Here is a 23,022-nt window from a genome sequence, read left to right on the forward strand (position 1 = left end):
GGGAACGTGGGACCGGCCCATCTATCTGTCCGTCTGCCTGCCTGCCTGCCTAGTTCGAATCGGAACGTTCAACTCCGCCTCTCCTCCCTCCCATCGAGGCAATCCTGCTAGCATATCAATTTGTCTTGTCTAGATAGTCCAGCTTTGGTGACATTGTAGACTCAGAGCACTGTTATCCCATAGAAAGACGAGGCGGGCGAGGAAATATGGAAAAGCAGGATTTCCATGGTTCGGGAAGTCGTCCGCTTTTTCGGTCTTGATGACCGGGCGTATGCTAGAAACGGGACCTGAAATTTTTCAAGCCTGCCGCGACAAGCATTTGTCTGACAAGGAGTTCTGGTTTCAACTAGCACCTCGGTGCCAAATCGTGGAGCCGGGGGATATCTCTAGCTCCGCTGCAATCGGATTGTCGCTCGACCAGGTGGGCGAAATCGTACCAGCTTGGTTGATTGTTTGAGACTCTTTCGATTAACAATTTCCGCCACAGTTGCCAGTAGGCAGGAAGGTGCCAGACAACGAGTGAATCGGCATAGGCAAAAGAGACCGTTCTAGTGATGCATTCCCCAGCAATATGGGCTCCGAAGTTGTCTGTTAGAGTGAGATAGATCGCCGCTCAGATGACGGATAGTAAGGAGAGCAATTCTGGATGTAGAGGGTCGTCGGCAGGAGGGTGTCTCTTCCGTGGACTCTCATCATCAAACTCGATCCAATCTCTTGGAAATGATTTCCTGCTGGTTCCGAACAGTAACCACATCAAGGCTGCCATGGTCTATCGGACTTGAACACCTTCAACCACGCCTTCTTGTTTCATGGACGCATCACCTGAGGTCTTGGGCGCCATCGGCTGCAACTCTATCCCCTCCTCCTTGCGGGCAGCAGCATTGCGCCTTGAAGCGGAAGTCGCAATCGTGAAACTCTCAGATATGCTTCGGATTTGCGGCTGCACGACACGCGAGATATTATGGTAGCCGTTCTGCGGGAGTTGGATGAGCAGGTTGTGTAGGCAGGAGAGAATCATGGTGGTGAAGCGACCCATGGCTGCGGGTTCCAAGATGACCTGCCCGGGTGACAAGAAGGTACGGTTTGATTATGAAGAGCGATAGGGAGCTTGCCCTGATGTCTAGGGATACCACCGCGGTATCGTTGCGTTATCTAGAACTGCAGTGAAACAAGTCAGTCTAGGACGACGACAGTGGGAGTTGGGAACCTGCGTTGAGGGCGGAAACTTCCGACACCAACTAAGCGCAGGTTGCTGCCCAGAAGTCCAACACTTTCTGCGGCACTGTGATGTACTGTAGGAGAAGCGTGCCAGTGGGGTGCGAACTTCTCGATAACGCGGAAATGCGCGATAGCCGCTGGCAAAAATGTGATGGCACTGATCAAGGTGACCAGGGTGAGGGCGTTGAATTCAACCTTGACCTCGGCCAGCGAAGAGCCGGTGCGTGTTGTGTATCCCGTTGTCTGGTACCTAATATGCGAACTCTGTATCGTGTTAAAAGGAACAGTCCAATGTATTCCGTCGGTTTGAAAGAGAGGGACAATGAGTGGATAACTGGGGCGTCGATGGGAAAGTGGAGGGTTGGGGAACTCGAGTTCTTGGGTACGAGGTAGAAACCCACAATTGAAGGTTTAACTGGGGTTGCAGGGCATCCCACTTATGTCACGTGTATATGTCATGTGACCGACATCCGCCACTGTTCTCCCGGCGGATTCTTTTTCCGTCTCTCAACCCCGCCATCGGCTTGACTACTACCATTTACGAGGTAGTCCATACCTAATCGAATAATGGCTTCCTTCATTGCCCAAGTGCTCGCCCAACAGCCCCGTCACAGTAAGTCCCCAAGTCCTATTATGGCTACCGAGATCCCAACTTGCCGCTGGGGAATAGTGTGTATGTGACGGCCACTTTGAATGCTGGGGGCTACACTGACAGCAGCCCGCAGCAACTGGCCTCATATCTTCTTGGTTCGTCGAGGATCTCGTTCTCAACCGACCAGACGCAAAAGCAAAACACATTATCCAATGCATCGGGTCCTCGTCTCTGGAAAAGGGCAAAGACTTTGCCGCCAAACATTGCCCCAGTGCAAGCCCAACCATCTATGCCTCATATGACCAGGTCTACTCCGATCCAGATGTGGATTGCGTCTATATCGGCACTCCACATTCCTTTCACAAAAACAACTGTCTCGGAGCCATTGCCGCGGGTAAGAATGTTCTGTGCGAGAAGTCGTTTACCATCAACGCCCGCGAGGCACGAGAGGTGCTTGATGCAGCCAAGAAGAAAGGTGTCTATGTCCACGAGGCAATGTGGCTCCGACATCGACCTCTCGTGACCGAGTTGAGGAAGCTACTCTTTCAAGATCAGGTCATCGGGGATGTCTTTCGCATGTCATCTGATTTCAGCCTCCTGGTTCATATCCCTAGCTTACCGGACACTTCACGGTATAAAGACCCGAATCTTGGGGCGGGCACGCTGTTAGATACTGGCATCTACCCCTTAACATGGGCTTTTCTGGCTCTCGACCCTAACACACCTGAGAATTCTGAAAGGCCGACTGTCTTTGCTACTCAGAGCCATTTGCATGGAGTTGAGGTCACCTCGAGCATTCTGATACAATATCAGTCAACTGGAAGACAGGGAATCGTCAGTTCCACCACTATGTCTGGTGGCATGGGTGACGTGGTCTGCCGTATACAAGGCACAGAAGGGTACATCAACGTGCATGGTGCGGCTCCGTCACATCCTCTGTCTTTTACCGTCTATCGACGCAAAGAAAACACCAAGAATGATTTTGAAAGCAAGCACTACGACTACCCTCGCATCGGTCGCGGATTCTTTTACGAGGCGGACAATACTGCCCTGGACATCGCTGCTGGCCGGAAAGAGAATGAGATCATGCCTTGGAAGGAGACCATCCGTGTCATGGAGATTATGGACGAGATCAGAAAGCAAGGCGGAACCAAATACCCCCAGGATGAGGTGTAAAGGGGGCTGATGAGCATTGGGTCGTCAGCCTCGTGACAGCATTAGCCTCGCTGACGTCATATTCAGGGGAACGCTAACCACGCGCACCCCTCATACCTCGAGTCCTTTCAAATATCAACGGCCTTTTCATATACAATACTATATAGGGTTAGACTGAGATCTGTGACTTTCTGTACCGTAAAAAAAGAGTTGTTACCAGACATTCAACAATATGTCATTTGATTCGTTGTGCCGAGGTTTGACGAATAACGTTAGGCTGTGGGCATCGGAGCGGCAAGGTCACCACCTCTCAGACTTCCTCAGTGCCGTGACAGATATCCGCAATCGATGTGTAGATAGCTCTTTCAGCTACGTCCTCGTCTTTCTACCTAGCCTGCTTATCAATTCACAAAACAAGCTTTAACAGCCCCGTCGTTACTCGTAGTGCCTGCTAAATATTTCTACTGCCCTTGATCCAACTGCAGCGTGATCGACCCTTATCTGTAAATCCGCGTAAGGAAGACGCATACCTTGCCTATATGCGCATACTTATAAGAGCGATTGTTATTTAAGCCTTAGCTTTACCCTCCTAGCGCCTTTGCGGTAAGATAGGTCCCACCCGCAACCACAATCCCGACCGGCAACGCCGCAGCTCCAAGTGTCCCAGCTAAAGCCCCTGTTGCACCCCAGCTTTGTAGTGTAGCAAATATGCCCCCCGCGGGGACAGTAGCTCCATATAGAGAGGCTTGCACTCCCGCTGCGATTGAACCAGCTTTGACACCAGTCGCGCAGAAGCCGATGGCGGGGAGAACGTAGGTAGTGCCAATCGCGGCGAGGGTGCCTGTGCCAGCGGCGATGGCTAAGTAGACGTTAGGCAGAAGTCAAGATGATACCGGGAGAGATAATACCTGGACCAGCGTAGCTTTTAGCTGTTAAGACCACGTTCATTGCGATAATGAAGAGACAAGGTAAGGCTACGCTTATTAGAGCGTACTGCGGGCTAGGGAGAACTGATTCTAGCAACGAGGTATCGATACGGAAACGTATGAAACTAGTCCTTTGCTATGACGCGTAGATACGTTTATTGCCAACAGCAAATATAACCAATAGCGCTGGCTAAGGAGGATGTAGACGCTACATATAAGTCGCAGACTACATTCCTTAATCCTGAGGCCTAGCGGATAAACTCCGGCTGGCATTTCGAGGGGCGATAAGACTACTCCAACAGGAAACCTCTCGTTAAAAGACTTAAAATGACACCAGGCCAGCAGTATTGTAACGTCATATATTTATAACCCCCTAGTGATCCTGCGATGATTGGACAATTTTACAAGCTACGCTAAACCAAAAGAAGAGAAGCGTACTCGGAAATGGAGCACCCGCTAATCCCGGGACGCGTCTATACCAGCTGAACAGGACACCGAATTCGCACATCACTGTACCAAGACCTGCCATCACCTGGTTATCCCTACCTTACCCTTATCACACATCCCGCAATGGCACATCTCTATCAAATCCTCTGCCAAATCCCCGTCTTCTCCTCGTTTCTTCTACCCAATCATTTAACAACACCCAACATTATCAACAACAACACCCTTTCACCATCAACCTTGAAACCCGCCCAATGCCCCAATCCTCCCGCGTTGTCGTGTCCCTCACCGCCGCCTCAAGATATAGACACATGCTGCCTGAACCACCCTTCAGGGCACTTCCTGCAGACGCAATTCTGGGACACCGCACCGCCCATTGGGCCCAACAACTCTTGGACGATCCACGGACTCTGGCCGGATCTCTGCACCGGAGGCTTCGACGCGTTCTGCGATTCTTCGCGCTCTCATTCCGATATTCGGAGCGTCCTCCGTCACGCCGTAAAAGATCAGGACCAGGACCCAGAGGACCACGATGGAAATCCTTCGGAGATGATCGACGACCTGCTCTCGTTTATGGAGACGTACTGGCTCTCCCTCGACGGCGACCACGAGCATCTATGGGCCCACGAGTGGAATAAACACGGCACATGCATTTCAACACTCGAGCCGGCCTGTTACGCGGCTCTTCCTCCTCCGCCCTCGCCGAATCGCCGACATCATCGCCATCTAGATGTGCTAGATTACTTCATCCACACGACCTCCCTTTTCAGGACGCTCGATACATACTCCGTGCTCGCGGAGGCCAGCATCCTGCCTTCTTCCCACAAGCGGTATACGCTGCGAGAGCTGGAGGACGCTGTCATGCGGTCCTCTGCGCACGGCCAGCCCGTGACGTTCCGCTGTAACCACCGCGGCGAGCTGGATGAAGTATGGTATCATTTCGCCGTGATGGGCTCGCTGAGACACACATCTCATACGCAAGGGACTGAAAACGAAGCCGAAGCTGTTGCGAGCTCCACCACTCCGGAGGACTCTGTCAACCGCGATACCATAGATCTTCTTGGCTATCAACACCGCTCGCCGTTCCTGAACGCAACCGCCGTGCGCAGACATTTCGTCCCCGTGCCGCCCGACGGAGCTATCTCCAACTGCCCACGGCGAGGAATCAAATACCTCCCCAAGACCGCCGGTGACGACGTGCCTGTGCCTCCCTCCCCTCCGTCGAAGACGACCACTTCCATCGGCAACCCAACATCTTCACCAACAAGCACAAGCACAGCCGTTCCATTCACAGGCCGAGGCCACTTAGAAATCCACATCCTCGACTCCTCCTCCGCCGCCGCCTCCTCCTCCAGCAGTACCTCTTCTGCGTCCCTGAAAAAGGGCTGCCTCATCCGGCAGGGTCAATGGTACGTCTCTGGCACGTGCGCGACCTTCCGCGCCCAACACGACGTCGTCGACCCCGGCCACCAAACGTTGTTCTCCCTCTCTTCATCGTACGCCCCGTGCCTGGTCAACCCCAAAACCGCTAGATTCGAATGTATAAACTCTGCTACGGCACAGGGAATATTTTCATACGCGGAGAACGATGATGGGATCAATGTGCTCACTTACCACAATCGGAGCGTGTTTTACACGCATCGCATTCCGAAGAGGTTTGAAAAGGTCGACCTATTTGCTGATGACGGGAATGGTGAGAGGGATGTACAGGTGGAGTTCCATTGGGTGTCGGCATAATTTTGATGGCTCGCATAGAATTGTCTGAATGCGTTCTGCTCTGCACCCTATTCCCCTATCTGAACGACCAACTGCCGCAATGTTAAACGCATAATCCCTCTCTTGACGCCCTTCGCCAACACATTCTCACTTGCTCCCGCTCCTAGGCGTTATAAGTTCATCGCTACTTCTGGGCCAGCTCATCCCACTTACTCGACGTCCCATCCTCTTCGCCTCTCGCATACCAGCTCCAAACAAGATCTTTACCATCTCTCCGCTGATCTGTCTCTCGGTCTTGCGCCGTGACTTGACGACCTTCCCTTTCCCACCCCCAGACAGCTCCACGAGCTCCACTCGAGAGGGCAAATCCGTACTCATGGTATTCGGTGGGGGCGGAACATAACCGTTCTCGAGCATGGCAGCACTCAGGGAATCTGCCACTGCTCCCGATGCATCGATTTTGGAGGTGGAAGAGTTGACTTGAGACTGGGCCGCCTCAGAGATTTTCACAACCCTGGAAGATGATCCTTGGTCCTTGCTCTGCCCCCGACTCTTGGTCACGTCCAAGACCGGCATATGTGAGCTTGAACGTCGATGGGCCTCAGCTGCTCTACGAGAGGCCCGTTCCTCTCGCTCTTTCATAGCCTTAGCTCGAGTTTCGGGAGAACAATCGAAGTAGGATGTTTTGCGCCTATGTGAAAGTGGCTGGACGGTATTCGACTTTGGCAGGGAACTGCTTGCAACCACATACTGCCTTTTTGGGATGAGGGGGATGAGGGGGATGAGGGCTGCCAGATTGCCAGTAGTCTTGCTTTTTGCGATTGCGCCTTCACCATAGAACAACTTGGAACTTTCGGGCGGCACAGCGTCAGCATTGACGCTTGATATTCGACTTGTTGGCGTTGACGCGTTGCCGGGAGAATTCGACATGTTCAAGGGGAATAGCCTAGAACCACTCGACTCGGATATTCCCTGCTTCCTTTCTACCCCTTTACCCGCAAACGCGAGACTTCCAGCTCGACGCAAGCTCTGGCGAGATATTCCTATTTTTTTGAGGAGGGCATTCTCGAAGTCGTCAAAGCTCTTCAAGGCCTCTTCCGTCTTGCAATGCTCTCTCAGTTCATTGAGCGCATTGTTCATACGGACTCTCTCACCGTTGTCAAAAAGACGATCAGTCTTCTTTTCGCTCGATTCCGACGGTGATGGGGGTGGTACGTTAAGCTCCTTCGTGCGAAGTCGGTCACAAATAGACACATATCGCCCGGTCCAGTATGATGCGTGTTCAGCAACATATACCTGGTTGACGGTTAGCATAGCTGCACTGGTGCAGGAACGTTGGTGGTCTCTGACATGTCTTGGATCACTATCAGAACCCTGGCTTGGAATCGAGCTGGTAATGCTTCCAATGCTCGTCGTCATTGTTGTTGAGGTTGGAAGGTCCCTCTCTCGCCAGTGCTTGTTTGCTAGAGTGGAATTGATGAACAGGAGCCGCCCAGAGGAGGATGTCCTCTTCATGCCTTCAACACGCTGTGTGTTGGCAACGTCATTCAGCGACAACTTGAGGGTCGCTGTTTGCTCATTTGTTCGCTTCGTTGACTGCGCAAGAGGATATTCGAGAGGGTTTCGGTGTTGACAAGAATTTCTGAGTCGAGCACGATTGATTGCAGCCTCTCTCTGGACCCGGATCATCAAGTCCCTCTCCTTTTCCGTCATCCTACTTTCGACCAAAGCATCAGCGGCGCTGAGGTGACTTCCATTGTCACAGTGCCGCTGTGGCGGGGAAAGGGAAACCGAGATGGGCTTCCTCGGCGAAGGCGTTTCACTTAGTGGACCAAAGCATGAGATGTTGCCCAAGGTCTGCGTTTGTGGTAGCGGGGGCTCGAGTGGTTGAAGGAGGCGTCTTCTGGTGATGGTCTCACGGGGTGAAGAGAGGAGGCTGCTCATCGTCTTGGATTTGGGCAGTGCGGTAGTGCTGGATGTCTGTTTGAGCTGATGTGGAGCTACGACGGCATCAGGTCCGCTCAGGGATTGCGTGGACAGGGTTCGAACATAGAGTTGCTGTTGGGTTCCGGACAGATCATGATGAGATCGTTGCTTGTCTGGAAGCAAAGACTCATTCCCGGGGTTCGCGACCTGTGGTTGACGCATCCGAAATGAGCTAGGCGGGACACTGTCTTCTGGGTGCCATGATTTCCTGTACTTGTGACCGATGTTCAGAATCCTTGTCCCTGCTGCCGAGTCTCTCCGGTCTCCTCGAGGACCTATGGGTGTAGCATGACGAGAAGTACCAGACTTTGGCCGCGGAATGGCAGAAATGGAACACCGACGGCTGTGGGCGCTGAGAGAAGCAGGGTCAGGATTTGGCGCCATCTTGCGAGGTGGGCGATCAGGAGGACAAAACGGTAGACGCGGCACCAATTTCAATGGGGATGAAGAAATATAGGCTGGAATGATGGGGAAGCGGCTCACAGAAACCATGAGAAAGAAGCCAGTCACTATCAGGGTATAGGGCCATCTTTGGGGGGGGAAAGCACCTTCGATGCCTGCGGTGCGGTGCGTTCAAGGGCTTTATCTCGAGGCAAGCGCGTCACGGAAGCGAGGACCTGGAGGACCTTGTATCGACCAAGGGACAAACCACAGGCTGGGTGATCAACAGCGATAGATGAATGCTGGGACAGAAAAAGTGAAAGAGTTGCTGCATGCTACCACAGTACCACAGCACCACAGCCATCTGTCAGACCTTCACTGCAGACGACTAGCAATACTGCCGCAACCTCAGCCTTGCGCAACCAGATGAGGCTAGAAGCATGGCGACGAAATCGGATTTGATCTCCGTGGCAAGTGATCGCTGTCCTCAGTATGACATCAACAACCAGTGACATCACACAGCCCTGATAAAACTCGGCGGAGTCAGGTACCAAACCACAATGAGCAGGCCTCTCTGCTGCAATCACTATTCTAGCCACCGTCACACAACACTAGGTTTTCCGGAAAACGTCTTCACATAGAATCACGGACGGAACCGCCATCAATCATGTCTGAACAATACAAAGGTCAAGACCTCATGGACATGGCCAGACACGCAGAACAGGATCTCGCCTCGCCCAACCTCAAGCAGGGATCCCAAGATGGAGGGTTTGGCGGCAAAACAGTCCCGGGAGGAAGCGTCAGCAGTATGTGTTCACACCAAAGAAATGGGAACAAATCGAACCACACTCTCCCATGCCCGTCCCTGCACAGAATATTAACCAAATCTTCGTGTTTCTAGCAACCGAGTCCGGCATCGATCAATCAGTAACCAATAAATTCCCTGGCAGCGCCGCCGACTATGGCAGCAAGGTCTCCGGTGCAGGGGACAACAGAGAGATTCCGGTCGAAGAGGGTGGTGGCATCCAGAAAGGTACCGGAAGACCGACCAAGGCCGGCGACTTCGAGAAAGGGGCCGCCGGTGAGGGACCGGAGGATGTGAGCAGGAAATATGCTGAGCGAAACAGTGGGAATGATGATGTGAGGATTGATGTCAAAAACACGACGGCATGAGTGAGGTTGGAGTGCCGTGCGTGTTTGCATTGAGGCCGGCATTGGGAAGGAAAATATGGTATAGAAGTCCTGCATCTGATCAAGATCAGTTCTCGAGTGAAGCTTCTCACAGGAAGCGAGGGACACCGCACAGAAGATGACATTTCTTGCTGCCTCGTCCAGCTGCCAGTGGCATACATGTCCCATCTGTTTCGGGCCACACTCAGACATTATTAACGCCCAAACACCACGCTCACGCTTACAACGGCAAACCGGTTCCTCCCAGGCTTTTTGCTTCACAGTGTTTGTACAGATTGGAAAAACGGATTCCTCATCAACTTCTCGTCACCCTTGACCATTTCTCTCATCAGCCGTAGCTTCTCGTCCTTACTCATGTCCCTTCCTTCAGTCTGCTCTTTCCAATTCTTCAGCATGGCTTTCAGCAGTCGGCTGGCTTCCTCCGCGTCTTCCTTTGAATACTCGCTCTCCCTCGGGTCGCCGGTTGCACTCGTGAAGTCTTCCAACTCCTCTGCCTTTCTCCTCGCCATGCTGATCACCTTCTCCGGGAACCTTACTAGCTCGGCAACATGAATGCCAAAGCTCTGATCGCTTATGCCAGGTTCAACTCGGTACAGCAAGGTGACTTCCCTCCTTTTATTCGAAGCACGGGCGTCCCTTTCGTCATTTGTCATCGCAGTGTCCTGTTCCTGATCACCCACAAAGGCAACAACATGAAGGTTCTTGACTGCGTTCGGAAACTTGTCCGCCAGAGCCGTCAATTCGTGGAAATGAGTGGCAAAACAGCCAAAGGCACCAATCTGCCCCACTATTTCTTCGCTGATGGCCCATGCAAGACCGAAGCCGTCGTACGTGCTCGTACCTCGACCCAGCTCGTCAATGATGATCAGCGAGTCTCTGGTGGCGCTTTTCAGAATATTTGCCGTTTCCAGCATTTCCGCCATGAACGTTGACACGCCTTTGAGCTGAGAATCCGATGCTCCCACACGGGCGAGGATACAATCAAAGACTGTCAACTCGGCTTCGGTGCAGGGCACGAAACAGCCAATCTGCGCCATCAGAGCAATGCAACCGATTGTGCGAATGTATGTAGACTTGCCACCCATGTTGGGACCCGTAATGATGAGGAACCGGGAGCTGTCTCGTCTCAATTCAACATCATTGGTGATGAAGTTGATGTCGTCCTGAGCCTCCATGCAAGGGTGACGCGCTTCTTTCAAAATGGTATCTCCGGTGCCTCGCCCATGCATCTTCGGGCGGACATACGCGGTCGGAGCATGGACAGAGGCATGTGCCAGGCTGACCACCACGTCCAGGTGAGCGATGATGGCGGCAAGCTGTTCAATGACCGGGGTGTATGATGAGGCTACTTGGACAACCTCTGACACCAGGGATGACTGTTTTCGATTATAAGAGCCTGAGAGCTGATCGTGCTCTCTCCTCAACTCCGCCAGTGCATTCGTCGTGAAGTAAACGCCATTCTTTTGCGTCGATATTTCCTTGTAATTCTTCTTGTTTCGTATGCAACCCGCCTCATTGCGGGTTAGCCTGAAACAATGTCCATGCACCCTGTGGTTCTCCAGGAAGAGCTTCTTGTCGAGCTCTTGACCAAGGTCCTTGCCAACTCGACGATGCTCGACATCCATGGAACGCTGTATTTTGTCAAGGTTGGCTCGAATTAGTTTGAGTCCCTCGTCGAATTCCGGTTTGATGATGAATTCATGGCGGTCCAGAGCATCCAGGTCCACGGTAGTCTCAACCATTTCAGCCAACTTTCCAAGAAAGCTAGACAATTCTTTCAGCTTTGAGGTATACTGTACTTCCAAAGGTATTTGGTACTGCTCGTCAACCACAGTTTCCAAAGCTTCAATGAAACCTGGAAGCCGGATAACAACCTGATATGCCCGAACTACATCTTCCAAATTTGCAGCCTTGCGCTGAAATTTCTTCGCCAGGCGGTAAAGATCGGGAATCGAGCGAAGATGTTCTTCTTGCATGGTTTGACGGAGTTCGGTATCCGTAACGAAAGCTTCCACGAGCTGCTGCCTCTTCTCAATTTCCGAAAGATTCATCAGCGGTTGTTTCAGCCACTGGGCGAGTAGACGCCCTCCAATCGGAGTTTTGCAGTGATTGAGCAGGCCATACAAGCTCATACTCTTTGCGCCGTCTCGTGGGCCAGGCATGAGGTTCAGAGCCCTGAGTGCGGCTGCGTCCAGTTTCATGTACTGACCAAGGTCGTGTTGGTATAGCCGATATTGTCCGAAATTGCTTGGATCTGTCATGACGCCCAAATACTTGATTAGAGCAGCCGCACTGCCCATTGCTAGTTTGAGATCCGTCTGAGGCAGGAGCCCCATTGCGTTCTCACCCTTGAGCAGCCTAGCCAAATCTTGTTCAATGTCCTTAGTCCCCCAATCCGCAGCAGATCTTTCAGAAATGGCGATCCCGCACGAATCGGCAATCTGTTGTATCTTGGCTAGTTCAGGATCCTTTTTCTGGAGGCTGCCTGCCACAATGCACTCTTTCACCCCTAATTGAATAAGCAGGCTTTCAAGGTTGGAATAAAGGTCGTTGTCCAGGAACTCGCTAACACCAAGTTCTCTGACACTGGCATCTGCAAAGCAAACACCGACACTCCTTGCCTCGCCTGCTTTCGCATTGACCTTGACAGCTAGGATGATAGGTGCACTGTCACCTTGGCTATCCATGCCAGAGCCCAGCTCTTCTTCGACTGCCTGCAAATTGCCAGGGCTGGCTTGGCGGATGAGTTTCCATGGTCCTTTCCCGCTGGCCTCCCAGATCTCCACTCTTTTCCCTAACTTGAACAGTGCTTCTCGAAGGAGGTTGCGGAAAACGGTGGTAGACATAGTGACGCTGGGCAAAGCGTTTTCGCTCCGCCCGAGGTTTCTAATGACAGCAGTCGTCTTGTAGACAGTTCGCGCAATGAATTCTGCATCTTCTCCGTGCGCTGAATACCAGTCAACACGGTCAATGACACGGATGGTGTTGCTTCCGCCCGGTTTGGGTGGGAGAGAACGGAATGAACGAATGAAACCGGTCTCGTCATCGACCTTTGTAATCGTTGTAAGCAATGGAAATGTCGAGCGGGAGAAGGAAAGATATCATACCTTGAGCTCGGGTCTTGAAGCCATCTTTGCTTGGACTGGGGAGGGATAGTAAAGGCTGAGGGGCTCTGTCCTTGTCGTCGAGACTTTTCCAAGCCGCCGTCAACACGCGACTCACGCGGTAAACACGAAAACTTGGCACTTTACGCGACTTGGCGAGTCAGGTCCCTCTGGTCCCTACCGAGCCCAAGTGGCTGCCCTCCAGCTCGTTAGGGCTTTAAGCCCATCTGCCCAATTTCGGGCCCCCAGGCTGCGTCCCAGTCCTTGTTAGGCAGTGGCTTATCGGCAGGACTCCCACCATACTCCTTCAAGTATGCGCCACACGCCCAGGCAAATACTGGTAGACGATCATGCTTCTCCTTCAGATCTACCCCGATCATGAGGACGTTTCAGGTTTCGAAAGCTGGCCAAGGACCACCAGCAGGTTTCTGCCACCTTTTCTCGGGTTTGCAGCTCTTGACTCTTCAAATCATTTGTAACTGACCCTCTTCATCACGCAGGAAACTCTCTTGCCTCAGCCTATGATGGGCAGCCCGGAGGCTGACCGCCTGTTCGTGTGTTCACCTTCCTGCTGACAGCCCTTGCTGTTGGTACCTGAAGAAATGACCAGCCTCGTGCCTTCTTGCTGAGTATCTCGAGGCCGTGTTGCTCCTTCTCTGTTTGATCAGCTGCCATGAAACTGCCTGCTTCTCCCTCTTTTTCTTGTCTGCCTCTGTCTTCCTCCTTGCACATCTCAACGACTCCCCATCACAGGTCAGCCCAGCAGCTTATTTGGTATTTGACACATTATCATTATCGTTCTACGTCGTCACAAGCCCGACTCATCCCGCGGTCACTTGAACCAGCCATTCTTAGGGCCTTCTCCATCATGCCCAAGGGAAAAGACAAGGCAGCCATGGACCTCGCCAGTCAAAAGGTCAACGAATCCCCTCTTGAAGCCCAATCCCGCAAAGATGGGAATTTTGAAGAGGCCGAAGCCAAATTACCCAAACGCTGGAGCAAGACCGAAATGAGCTTCATCGACAAAGGCACCAGTATGCCATGATTCTAACTGTCGGGAAAACCGGCCGCTGACGTGCAACCTAGGTTTGCTGGGTTCGAAGAACCCCTTCGGCAAGAAGGCGGACCCCAAGGGCAACATAGTATGGCTCCTGGACAACACAGCATACAGACCGATCAAGCCTGGAAGAGACGCTGCTCAGCCTTGGCAATCCGAATTTGTGGCTTGCTTCTTCCGTGAGGGCCGAAAAGATTTGACCAAATATGTTAGTGCCATTGCCGACATGGTGGGTTTGGATGGCAAGGCTGGCAGTGATGATGCGGCAAGACAGAGGATCGCGGAACGTATCAAGCCCTTTGTCATGGCCGTTGCTCCAGCCCGCACAATTCAGATCAAGATTCCCTGCCCAGGTGCCACCGGCATCCCTCACAAACGCGTTCTGGGACCCTCAAACCCCAATGGGATCAGTAGCCAAACCTTGCTCACGGGTGGTGCTGATGACGCCGACGGAAAGACGGTGGTCTGCACCAGCGAAGGCGGTATCTTCCCAAACTTGAAATCAAATACACGATTTGTCGGCCCCGAAGGCTGGGCTGTCATTTCAGATATCGATGACACGGTGAAAGTGACCATGACCCCAAGTCCCACTGGTATCCTGCAGTCCACCTTTGCCGACATCCCAAAGACCACACCAGGCATGCCACAATTCTACAAGGTCCTCAATGAGTCTTTGAAATCTCCTGCATGGTTCTATCTGTCAGCCTCTCCGTATAACCTGTACCCATTCCTCCAGGACTTCCTCAACACCAACTATCCGCAAGGGACGCTCATCTTGCGTGATGCCTCGTGGATGTATCTAGGCGGCCTCTTGCAATCTCTCACTCAAGGTGTCAAAGAATATAAGACTGATCGCATCGAAAAGATCCAATCCTGGCTTCCAAACCGCAAGTTCGTCTGCATCGGTGATTCAACCCAATCGGACCCAGAGGCGTACGCTGCGATTTACGTCAAATATCCTGACTGGATCAAGGCGATCTACATTCGGAAGGTTATTGAAGCTCCTCACATGGAAGCCAAGAACAAGAACCAAAGATTCATCGACGCGTTCAAAGATGTTCCCGACCACATTTGGAGGGTGTTTGTGGACCCGAAAGAATTAGCGGACCACGTCAAACATGTAGCCGGCGTTGCACATGCGGGTATGGTTGGCAATATGCTGGGTCTATAGTGCCAGACCGAGCACGGGAAACGGTCTCCGTCGAGATCGCAGGCTCACACCCCACAAGCCCGTACACCTGAAGCACGAACGCCGCTCCGCTCGCCGAGCCCTACGTCAATTCCTACGCCAAAATCCTGAGACTGCGAGAGAAAAGACGCGGGTGGCCCTTGCAAAAAGATATCTCGGCCCCCGATTCAAATCTGCTTAGCGAAAAGTCTCTTCTCTAGGCCAACATGGGCAAGCGAGTTGTGTTGTTGTGGGATCTCTCGACAAAAAAATGCTTTACCTAGGAACCGAACGTGAAGGCACGGCATGACGAGTGTGTGAGTGGGATTGTTATACGATTAGCAGTCGGGAAGAGGATATGACGGCTATCCCTAGAAAGTCGGTAAAACCAAAGGTACCTAAGTAACACACAATCAAGAAACGTTGATCAAATCGCATAACCCCACCAGACCTTACTATCCTCTCTTCATAACGCTCAATTGGAAACGCCATGTACGACTCGAAAGACCATGCAAGGCATGCTCTTCGCAAGGCTTGATTCGCCTCGGTCGAGGATCCGGAGGAAGCAGTTGTCCAATGCAGGTGAAAAGCATCGCTCGCATAGTAGGTAATTACTACAACATCGGAAGTTCCCGTTCCGTCAGAATTCAAATGCGGATTCCAAGGTTTCTGGAAGACTCGCCCTCGCGTGCTCAGGGTTACATTGGTTGACACATTCAGGGCATGCGCAATATCCCGAGATATGAAGAGGCGCCGTGATGAGCAACCGTGGAGCATTGAGTCCGTGCACGAACACCGAAAACTACCATGGAGATAGGATGCGTCGGATGCCTGAAGGCAACCCTGACCACGGTGTGCAGGGTGTGGTCAGTGGTCACTCCACTCAAAGGCTCAATTAGCCTCTCATCCGAGGCTGCAGAGGCCGTCATCTTGCGGAAAGCTTGACCATGCTTGTGTGAGAGTTGGCAGACAACTCATCGAGATTGGACAAAGTTCTATCGATGATCCTACATAGCAACCTCGTCTACCTTCAACTTCCTCTATTGGCGTCACTGCCCCGTCCTTTATCCACACAACCAGCAGACTGGGTTGATCGCACCACGCGACATGGGGTAGTATTGATCGCCACAGGAAAGTCCTTTCGCATGCGATTTGAAGCCGAGATGGCCGCTGTCGTGGGAGTTCTTTCTGTAAGAACATACAGCGAGGTCTGTCCTCCATCCGACCCGTTCTTCCCCCTCTGTCTTGCGCCGTTAAGAGATCTTACTACGGGTTCCTAATTTCTCCTCGGTTGGTGTGATACAATCCTTTGTGTCAAATTCTTGACTTCTGTCAACATGTCTTTGGCAGACGCAAAGGATGGTGGGCTGCCAGTCAATCCTGACAGGCCTGAAACGTGTATCAGTCCATCACAGCGCAAACTTTATGACCCTAACGTCACGTTCGAGGAATACGTACACTATGCCAATCGCACCAGGGAAGAAGAGAAAACCCAGCAAAACATTGCTGATGGAGGGATCATTCAGCAAGTATTCAGGAGGAAGTCGTCTGCCACCACGCAAGGAGTGCCACTCGACAATGGTATCCCTGCTGCCGCTGCGGAAAAGGATGCGTCTGAAAAATCTGGGGCGCCCGGAGAGAACGGGTATGGCAGCCAGGAGTCTGCTCCCCAGTCTCGCCGCAGAAGCCTTTTGTCCAGACACTCGGTGATCACGGAAGACGAATGGCGAAATGCGTCCCGGGCGCTGAGGACTGCGAGTTGGGGAGCTGGCTTCTACCTCATCACCACAGATATCTTGGGCCCTTATGGTGTGGGATTCGCTCTGGGGACCCTCGGTTGGGGACCGGGGGTGGCTCTCTACACGGTCTTTGCCTTCATGGCCGGATACTCTGGCTATCTTCTCTGGCAAGTCTATCTCGGCCTCGATTCGTACGAATATCCTCTCCGGAACTACGGCGATCTGGCCTACCGCACCATGGGCACGACCGCCCGCTACGTGGTCAACATTCTTCAATCGATCCAGCTGCTCCTCATCACGGGCCAGGTCATCATCCAGAATGGCCAGGGCATCTCGCAGACATCCAAGTTCCGGCTCTGCTACGTCGTCTGCGTCGTCCTGTTTGTCATCGCGGGCTTCTTCATGGGCCAGGTGCGCACGCTGCGAAACTTTGGCGTCTTCTCCATGATCGCCGTCGGCCTCAACCTACTGGTCATCTTCATCTCCATGGGCGTCATGGCGCACTCGCCGCCAAACTATGCGATCAGCGTCCTGGGCTCCGCTGGCTCAGCCGTCAATCCCGCTTCCATCACACCGGACGAGAACGGCGTTTACCCGCCCATCATCCACTACGGCGGCATGCCAGACTCGAGCAACTTCGTCGGCGCGATCAACGGCCTCATGAGTGGTGTTTTTGCGTACGGCGGAGCGCAACTGTTTGTCGAAATCATGGCCGAGATGCGTCGCCCTTGGGACTTTATCAAAGCGATGTGGGCGGCGCAGTTCTTCATCTATTCCGTCTACCTCATCTACGGGTGCTACGTGTATCATTACCAAGGCCAGTATAGTTTCACGATCGCCTATATGGGCCTGTCTCCGTATGGGTTCCAGGCCGCATGCGACATGTTGGTCGTGGTGTCGGGCTTGATTGCGGCGGGATTGTACGGGAATATCGGAATCAAGGTGCTCTACAATCAAGTGCTGCAAGAGTTGTTCAATGCGCCACCCTTGACGACCAAGCCAGGGAAATACCTCTTCAGTGCGATTGTTCCAGTTTACTGGTCCGTGGCATTTATCGTCGCGGCTGCCATTCCGGTCAGTGTCTTTCCCTTAAGCCTCCTCCTAGATATTTGGAAAACCTTGTCGATCACTGTCGTCTCTTCCCCATCACTACTAACACATGAGATCAGGATTACTTCGGCTTTGTTTCCGTCATTGCAGCCTTCTGTATTGTGCAGTTCAGCTACTCCTTCCCACCCATCATCCACCTCGCGTACACCATGCAAAGGAACTCGATGAGGCCTGGCGAAGGATTCAACGAACAAACTGGTCACACCACTCGGAGTGATCGTGGTATAATGAGGTTGGTGAAGGGATTCTTCGCGGATAGATGGTACATCAACGTGTGGCACGTTATTCATGCTGGCGGAGCGTTGGCGACGGCTGGATTGGGTGCGTACGCGGCAATTGAGGGCATGATTGAGGCGTTCAAGAATCCTCAGGTCAATTCTTTTACGTGTACGAGTCCGTTGGACTTGTCGGCCGCTTGAGGAGGAAGAGAGTGCGGAGAGGATACCGGCTCGGGACACTTCTTTGAGAGTTGAGATGGTGAGATCTAGATATGAGGTGGTGGTGCACTGGAGTCCGAATTATCTGTCTGGGAAATCGATCGATATCCAATATACTGTACTCGGTGGTACCGACCTCAAATATTGTGGCGGCCTGCACGGACCACTCTTGACTTCGACTCGCAAATTCACTGAGGGAGAATAGGCCTGTGTCAACCCCGGTGCTCCGGACCGCGTCATCGAAGAAGAGCGACCCGAACAGCTGGAGGTGTATTGGCCGTTTGAAGCGCAAGTGATAAGAGGGATCGAAGGAGTTGAATGTGATTAGACGAAGGCAGACGGTTTGGTGGAGGCCAAGTCAAGCTCGCCCAGAGTTTTGGAATGGGCAATCAAGCCTCCAGCTAGTAGCTAGCCAGCTCGCGCCCAGCTCGCCCAGCTCGCCAGGCCGGGCCCACGTTATTCAAGAGCTGCTAAGCTTTCCCTTGGGCTCCAAATTTATCGTCGTTTAGTCGGTCGTTAGGCCGAGTGCGGCAGCCCCTCCCCCTCAAAAACGTGTCTCTTGCCCTGTTGCTTAGGTGTCTTGTCTGCCTTGCAAAGCCCGTGGTCGGACTGCGCGTCTCCCGCGGAGCAGGAGGGAGCGGATGGAGGGTGTAGGGGGATTGGGGTTGGTCTGCTACTCGGTTCGTGCTGCGTCAGTGTATGGCTGTCATTGGGAGTGGGTGTGCGTATGTCTGTACCAAGTAGATGAGGCAGTGCTCGAAGCGCAATCTCGCGAGGGCAACGCTTCGGCAGGGGTGGAGCCGATGCGGCGCTGAAGGATGGACGACAGGCACAAGGATGGCACCAAACAGGTGGAGGTACGAGGTAATAATGGGTGGGTGAATGGTGGTCATGTTTTGAGACACGGTCCGCGGCTCAAACTGGGAATCGTTTGACGCATGATCCAAAACATTTGTGGTCGGTGTTTAGGGGGCACCGATCAGGGATCGACTGACGACTGGGGTTCCCAGTGCCCTGTTTGTCGCCGCCCTTCACTCTTCTCCGTAACCTTTGTCCTTTTCCAACAATCTCGAACCGATCAAGACAATCGCCATTCTTTTTAACCTGCCAGAAAATTAACTTATACATACGAGACAAGGCTTGTGCAGGCACAGCGTCGACTCGGTCCCCGGCTTCTTGCGCCAATCTCAATCGCTCGCCCAACACTGACAACCGAACACTGAACACAGCAGGAGCCATTTTACGCGACCACTTTTGGGACATTTTGGCAGCGCCCGAACTCGAACTCGAACGTCATCAGCTTTCATTGTCCGTCGTTGTCTTTGCTCTCGTTAATCTCCCCCCAAATATATACTTCGCCATGAGGCTCCTGCCTCTGGCCCTTGTGCCTGGCGCACTGGCCATTTCACTCGACATCAATGATCCCAACAGTATTTCGTCGGCGGCCTCGACAATTGCCTACGACATGATGACCACGTACACCGGGAACCAAACTGGCCAAGTCCCTGGATTGTTACCGGGTGGCTTGAGCTGCGATCCCAATAATCCGCAAATCTACTGTTGGTGGGAAGCCGGCGCAATGTTTGGCTCGCTCATCAACTACTGGCAGTACACGAATGACTCGTCGTACAACCCCGTGGTGGCACAGGCGCTCCAATTCCAGCGAGGACCAGACAACAATTTCAACCCGCCCAACCAGTCGAAGAGTATGGGTGTCGACGACCAGGCTTTTTGGGCTTTCTCCGCCATGGATGCCGTCGAGGCAAATTTTCCCGAGTCGGATGAGGAAAATGCGCCTTCGTGGCTTTCGCTAGCCCAGGCTGTCTTCAACTTTCAGAAGAGTTTGTGGGATACTACTACTTGTGGTGGTGGATTCCACTGGCAAGTGTTTTCGTTCAATGCCGGCTATAATCTGAAAAACGCCGTCTCCAACGGTGGCAATTTCCAACTCGCTGCACGGCTTGCCTATGTAACAGGCAACCAAAGTTATGCCGACTGGGCCAATCAAGTCTACAGTTGGATGGAGAGCAGTTCACTGATGCAGACGGACCCCACGAGTGGCATTCTCTATATCTGGGACAACACTGACTCGAACAACAATTGCACGGACCAGACAAGATATGTGTGGACCTACAACTACGGCACGCTGCTCGTTGGTTCCGCTTACATGTACAACTTCACGAATGGCAGCTCGATCTGGCTGGACAGGGTTAACACCATCTTGAACAGCACGTTCACATTGTTCTTCCCGTCAACATATGGCGGAAATATCATGTCGGAAATCCAGTGTGAATCGCATCTGGTTTGCGATCAGGATCAAAAGAGCTTCAAGGCATATTTGGCAAGATGGATGGCCGTAACGAGTCTGCTCGTGCCATCGACAGCACCTCAGATTATTCCAAAACTCCAGGCTAGCGCGCAAGGAGCCGCCGGACAGTGCGATGGTGGCCCTACCGGTCGCGAGTGCGGCATGCAGTGGTATACGTCCACTTTTGACACCTCGACCGGCGTCGGACAGCAGGTATGGATTGCTTGGATTTTTCGCAACTTTGATGCTCCGATTGCTAATACCTCTTTTCCAGATGGCCGCACTGTCCGTGATTGGTGCATTGTTGAATCGGCAAGCTCTGACTCCGAAGTCTACCAACACTGGTGCGACCTCGAAGAGTGACCCCAATGCTGGGTCCACGGCACCAACGAATCCTGCTGAATTGCGAGACAAGATCACTACGGGCGACAAGGCCGGAGCAGGAATACTGACTCTCGTCATGGCCGCTCTTGTCATGGGAGCAGCTGTTTGGTTAGTTACATGAGAAAAAGGGACTATTTGGGTGCGGAGCCAGAGTCGAGACGGCGGTCTCGTAGAGTGTCTGCGGTTCACGATCTACGCCTTTCTATTTCCTAGAATTTGGAAACAAAACTGCATGTGTTGGGCTGCTTCCGCTGTGTATGTGTATTACCGGGAAGAGGAGGCATATAGAAAATGCATCCGATGCCATAGCAAAGTCGATTCCAATGTCCATGACTCTCACGGCTTTCCACAGCGAACTCTCGACATCAAATGACTGCCGCTGCTTTAGTAGATTTCCTCCATGTCTACGGCCCATAGGGCAGCAAGGCGTCGTCCCGGATCGGGCCAACTGCGGAGACTGTGTGCGCACTTGCGCAACGAAATTCTTCAGCAGCACCACCACACGTCTCTGTACAAGGACCTGACTGGGCTCTTCTTACCAGAGCGCTTCTACTCAGAACAGTACTTTCATCTTGTACGCGCACCTGGATCTCCGTAGACCTGATCAAGATGGGTTACGCCTTCGACAAATGCAAGGAGCGGCCTGCGCACATTGACGAGATCCTCAACGGCCTGAATCGTTACAACCCTGAGACGACGACCACGTTTCAAGAATACGTCAACCAGCAATGCGAGGAGAAGTTCTTTGACGCATACGCATGCCTGGCGCTGCTCAAATTGTAAGGATCCCGTCAGACGCAAAATGTACCCTAACAACGGCCCATCTGTTTCGCATGATGAAGAGAATTTTCATACCACGTTTCCTATTACCTGACTTGTCCCTCAGGAAGTATGGAGAGTCAAAATATTAGCTCTATCTGATGCTTTCTCCTTCTACGTGTTTGCCCCTGTTGTCAACCCAGTGTGCTGTTGCTCCGATTGACATGCTAACCTCGGGGTGTTGCAGATACCAGTTCAATCCTCAACTCCTCCATCCCGAGACCGTCACAAACATCCTTGTCAAAGCCCTGACTGTCTTCCCTTCGCCTTCATTCTCCCTTTGTCTTGCGCTTCTCCCTCCCTCTACAATCCCTTACAGTCCCGGCAACACCTCGATCCCCACCACCGACCTCACCGAGTCAATACAAAAGCTGACCCGACTAAACACGCTACTGGAATCCGCCCAGTACGAGGCTTTCTGGTCTACACTAGAATCAGACGACCTGTACTCAGACCTCTACGCAGATGTGGTCGGATTTGAAGATTTGGTGAGAATACGAATTGCGGGAGAAGTGGGGAAGACCTTTCGACAAATCGACTTGGGGGTGTTGAGCGGTTGGCTGGATCTGAGGGGCGATGCCTTGACAAAATTCGCCCAAACTGCCTGTGGATGGCGAGTCAGTGGCCAACAGGTGGACATTCCAGCGAACGCAGAGAACGAGGCTAAAAGTGAAACTAAGGGTGAAAGAGTTGGAGTGGATATGTTTGGACGGGTGTTCAGGAGAGGCTATGAGGCGCCCGCTTGAGCGTGGAAAGCGAAGACTGATGATTTCCAAACCAGGAAAATGACTACGCATTGGATGAGCCCTTTGAAGGGAAAGACTTCCGGCCCTTCAAAGAGCTGTGAGACATTGTGGCTCCAGCGAGAGGCTGTCAGGGACCGACAAAGCACTCGCATGCTTTTGTCCGGGCCCATTTCCCTAGTCGAATGACAGTATGTTCGTCTATGACGAATACCTCCTGAGCTTGGTGAGAGCGTCAATGGGCTTCTCGCTACGGCGACGACATTGCATGACCAGAGCATCATGATTAAAGGTACATACAATACGTGAGGGCTGCTGCGAGATACTCGACTAGAGCCGTGCCCCCGGAACACGGCTGCTGTAGGCTGCAATATTGCAACAACAAAGCAAAATATTACTCCACACCCAATTCGAGATCTTAGTAGCTCGTGTGTCTCGCTCGCGTGGAAAGCAAACCCCCAGCTTTAATGCTAGTCCCGGGCGAGGGGCCAGGGAGTTCGGTTAGTGGGAGCTAGGCAGCCCTTTAACTAGGTAAGTTCTTGGG

At 52.7% G+C, this 23,022-nt stretch overlaps 11 protein-coding genes across 11 annotated transcripts; 7 read left to right on the forward strand and 4 right to left on the reverse strand.

The window, feature by feature from the left end:
• Positions 1–769: 769 nt before the first annotated feature.
• Z519_10230 (uncharacterized protein) lies at positions 770–1,036 on the reverse strand (the record flags this gene model as incomplete). The annotated part of the gene is made up of 1 exon (XM_016767947.1): positions 770–1,036. One exon carries the CDS (start codon positions 1,034–1,036, stop codon positions 770–772), a length of 267 nt encoding a protein of 88 aa, XP_016616045.1.
• A 749-nt stretch (positions 1,037–1,785) lies between these two features.
• Positions 1,786–2,986, forward strand: Z519_10231 (uncharacterized protein; the record flags this gene model as incomplete). The annotated part of the gene is made up of 2 exons (XM_016767948.1): positions 1,786–1,891; positions 1,944–2,986. The coding sequence occupies 2 exons, from the start codon at positions 1,786–1,788 to the stop codon at positions 2,984–2,986; spliced, it is 1,149 nt and encodes a 382-aa protein (XP_016616046.1).
• A 560-nt stretch (positions 2,987–3,546) lies between these two features.
• Z519_10232 (uncharacterized protein) lies at positions 3,547–3,913 on the reverse strand (the record flags this gene model as incomplete). The annotated part of the gene is made up of 2 exons (XM_016767949.1): positions 3,547–3,824; positions 3,874–3,913. 2 exons carry the CDS (start codon positions 3,911–3,913, stop codon positions 3,547–3,549), a joined length of 318 nt encoding a protein of 105 aa, XP_016616047.1.
• Positions 3,914–4,461: 548 nt separating this feature from the next.
• Positions 4,462–6,072, forward strand: Z519_10233 (uncharacterized protein; the record flags this gene model as incomplete). Its single annotated transcript, XM_016767950.1, has 1 exon — positions 4,462–6,072. One exon carries the CDS (start codon positions 4,462–4,464, stop codon positions 6,070–6,072), a length of 1,611 nt encoding a protein of 536 aa, XP_016616048.1.
• A 126-nt stretch (positions 6,073–6,198) lies between these two features.
• Z519_10234 (uncharacterized protein) lies at positions 6,199–8,421 on the reverse strand (the record flags this gene model as incomplete). The annotated part of the gene is made up of 1 exon (XM_016767951.1): positions 6,199–8,421. The coding sequence occupies one exon, from the start codon at positions 8,419–8,421 to the stop codon at positions 6,199–6,201; it is 2,223 nt and encodes a 740-aa protein (XP_016616049.1).
• Positions 8,422–9,085: 664 nt separating this feature from the next.
• Z519_10235 (uncharacterized protein) lies at positions 9,086–9,591 on the forward strand (the record flags this gene model as incomplete). Its single annotated transcript, XM_016767952.1, has 2 exons — positions 9,086–9,224; positions 9,320–9,591. 2 exons carry the CDS (start codon positions 9,086–9,088, stop codon positions 9,589–9,591), a joined length of 411 nt encoding a protein of 136 aa, XP_016616050.1.
• Positions 9,592–9,866: 275 nt separating this feature from the next.
• Positions 9,867–12,740, reverse strand: Z519_10236 (DNA mismatch repair protein msh-2; the record flags this gene model as incomplete). Its single annotated transcript, XM_016767953.1, has 2 exons — positions 9,867–12,659; positions 12,717–12,740. 2 exons carry the CDS (start codon positions 12,738–12,740, stop codon positions 9,867–9,869), a joined length of 2,817 nt encoding a protein of 938 aa, XP_016616051.1.
• An 841-nt stretch (positions 12,741–13,581) lies between these two features.
• On the forward strand, positions 13,582–14,941 carry Z519_10237 (uncharacterized protein; the record flags this gene model as incomplete). Its single annotated transcript, XM_016767954.1, has 2 exons — positions 13,582–13,747; positions 13,800–14,941. 2 exons carry the CDS (start codon positions 13,582–13,584, stop codon positions 14,939–14,941), a joined length of 1,308 nt encoding a protein of 435 aa, XP_016616052.1.
• Positions 14,942–16,275: 1,334 nt separating this feature from the next.
• Positions 16,276–18,206, forward strand: Z519_10238 (uncharacterized protein; the record flags this gene model as incomplete). The annotated part of the gene is made up of 2 exons (XM_016767955.1): positions 16,276–17,751; positions 17,847–18,206. The coding sequence occupies 2 exons, from the start codon at positions 16,276–16,278 to the stop codon at positions 18,204–18,206; spliced, it is 1,836 nt and encodes a 611-aa protein (XP_016616053.1).
• Positions 18,207–19,584: 1,378 nt separating this feature from the next.
• On the forward strand, positions 19,585–21,037 carry Z519_10239 (uncharacterized protein; the record flags this gene model as incomplete). The annotated part of the gene is made up of 2 exons (XM_016767956.1): positions 19,585–20,745; positions 20,807–21,037. 2 exons carry the CDS (start codon positions 19,585–19,587, stop codon positions 21,035–21,037), a joined length of 1,392 nt encoding a protein of 463 aa, XP_016616054.1.
• A 488-nt stretch (positions 21,038–21,525) lies between these two features.
• On the forward strand, positions 21,526–22,481 carry Z519_10240 (eukaryotic translation initiation factor 3 subunit K; the record flags this gene model as incomplete). Its single annotated transcript, XM_016767957.1, has 2 exons — positions 21,526–21,695; positions 21,923–22,481. The coding sequence occupies 2 exons, from the start codon at positions 21,526–21,528 to the stop codon at positions 22,479–22,481; spliced, it is 729 nt and encodes a 242-aa protein (XP_016616055.1).
• Positions 22,482–23,022: the final 541 nt, after the last annotated feature.

This window comes from Cladophialophora bantiana, assembly GCF_000835475.1.
Source record: "Cladophialophora bantiana CBS 173.52 unplaced genomic scaffold supercont1.17, whole genome shotgun sequence".
In the NCBI taxonomy this organism is placed as follows: domain Eukaryota; kingdom Fungi; phylum Ascomycota; class Eurotiomycetes; order Chaetothyriales; family Herpotrichiellaceae; genus Cladophialophora; species Cladophialophora bantiana.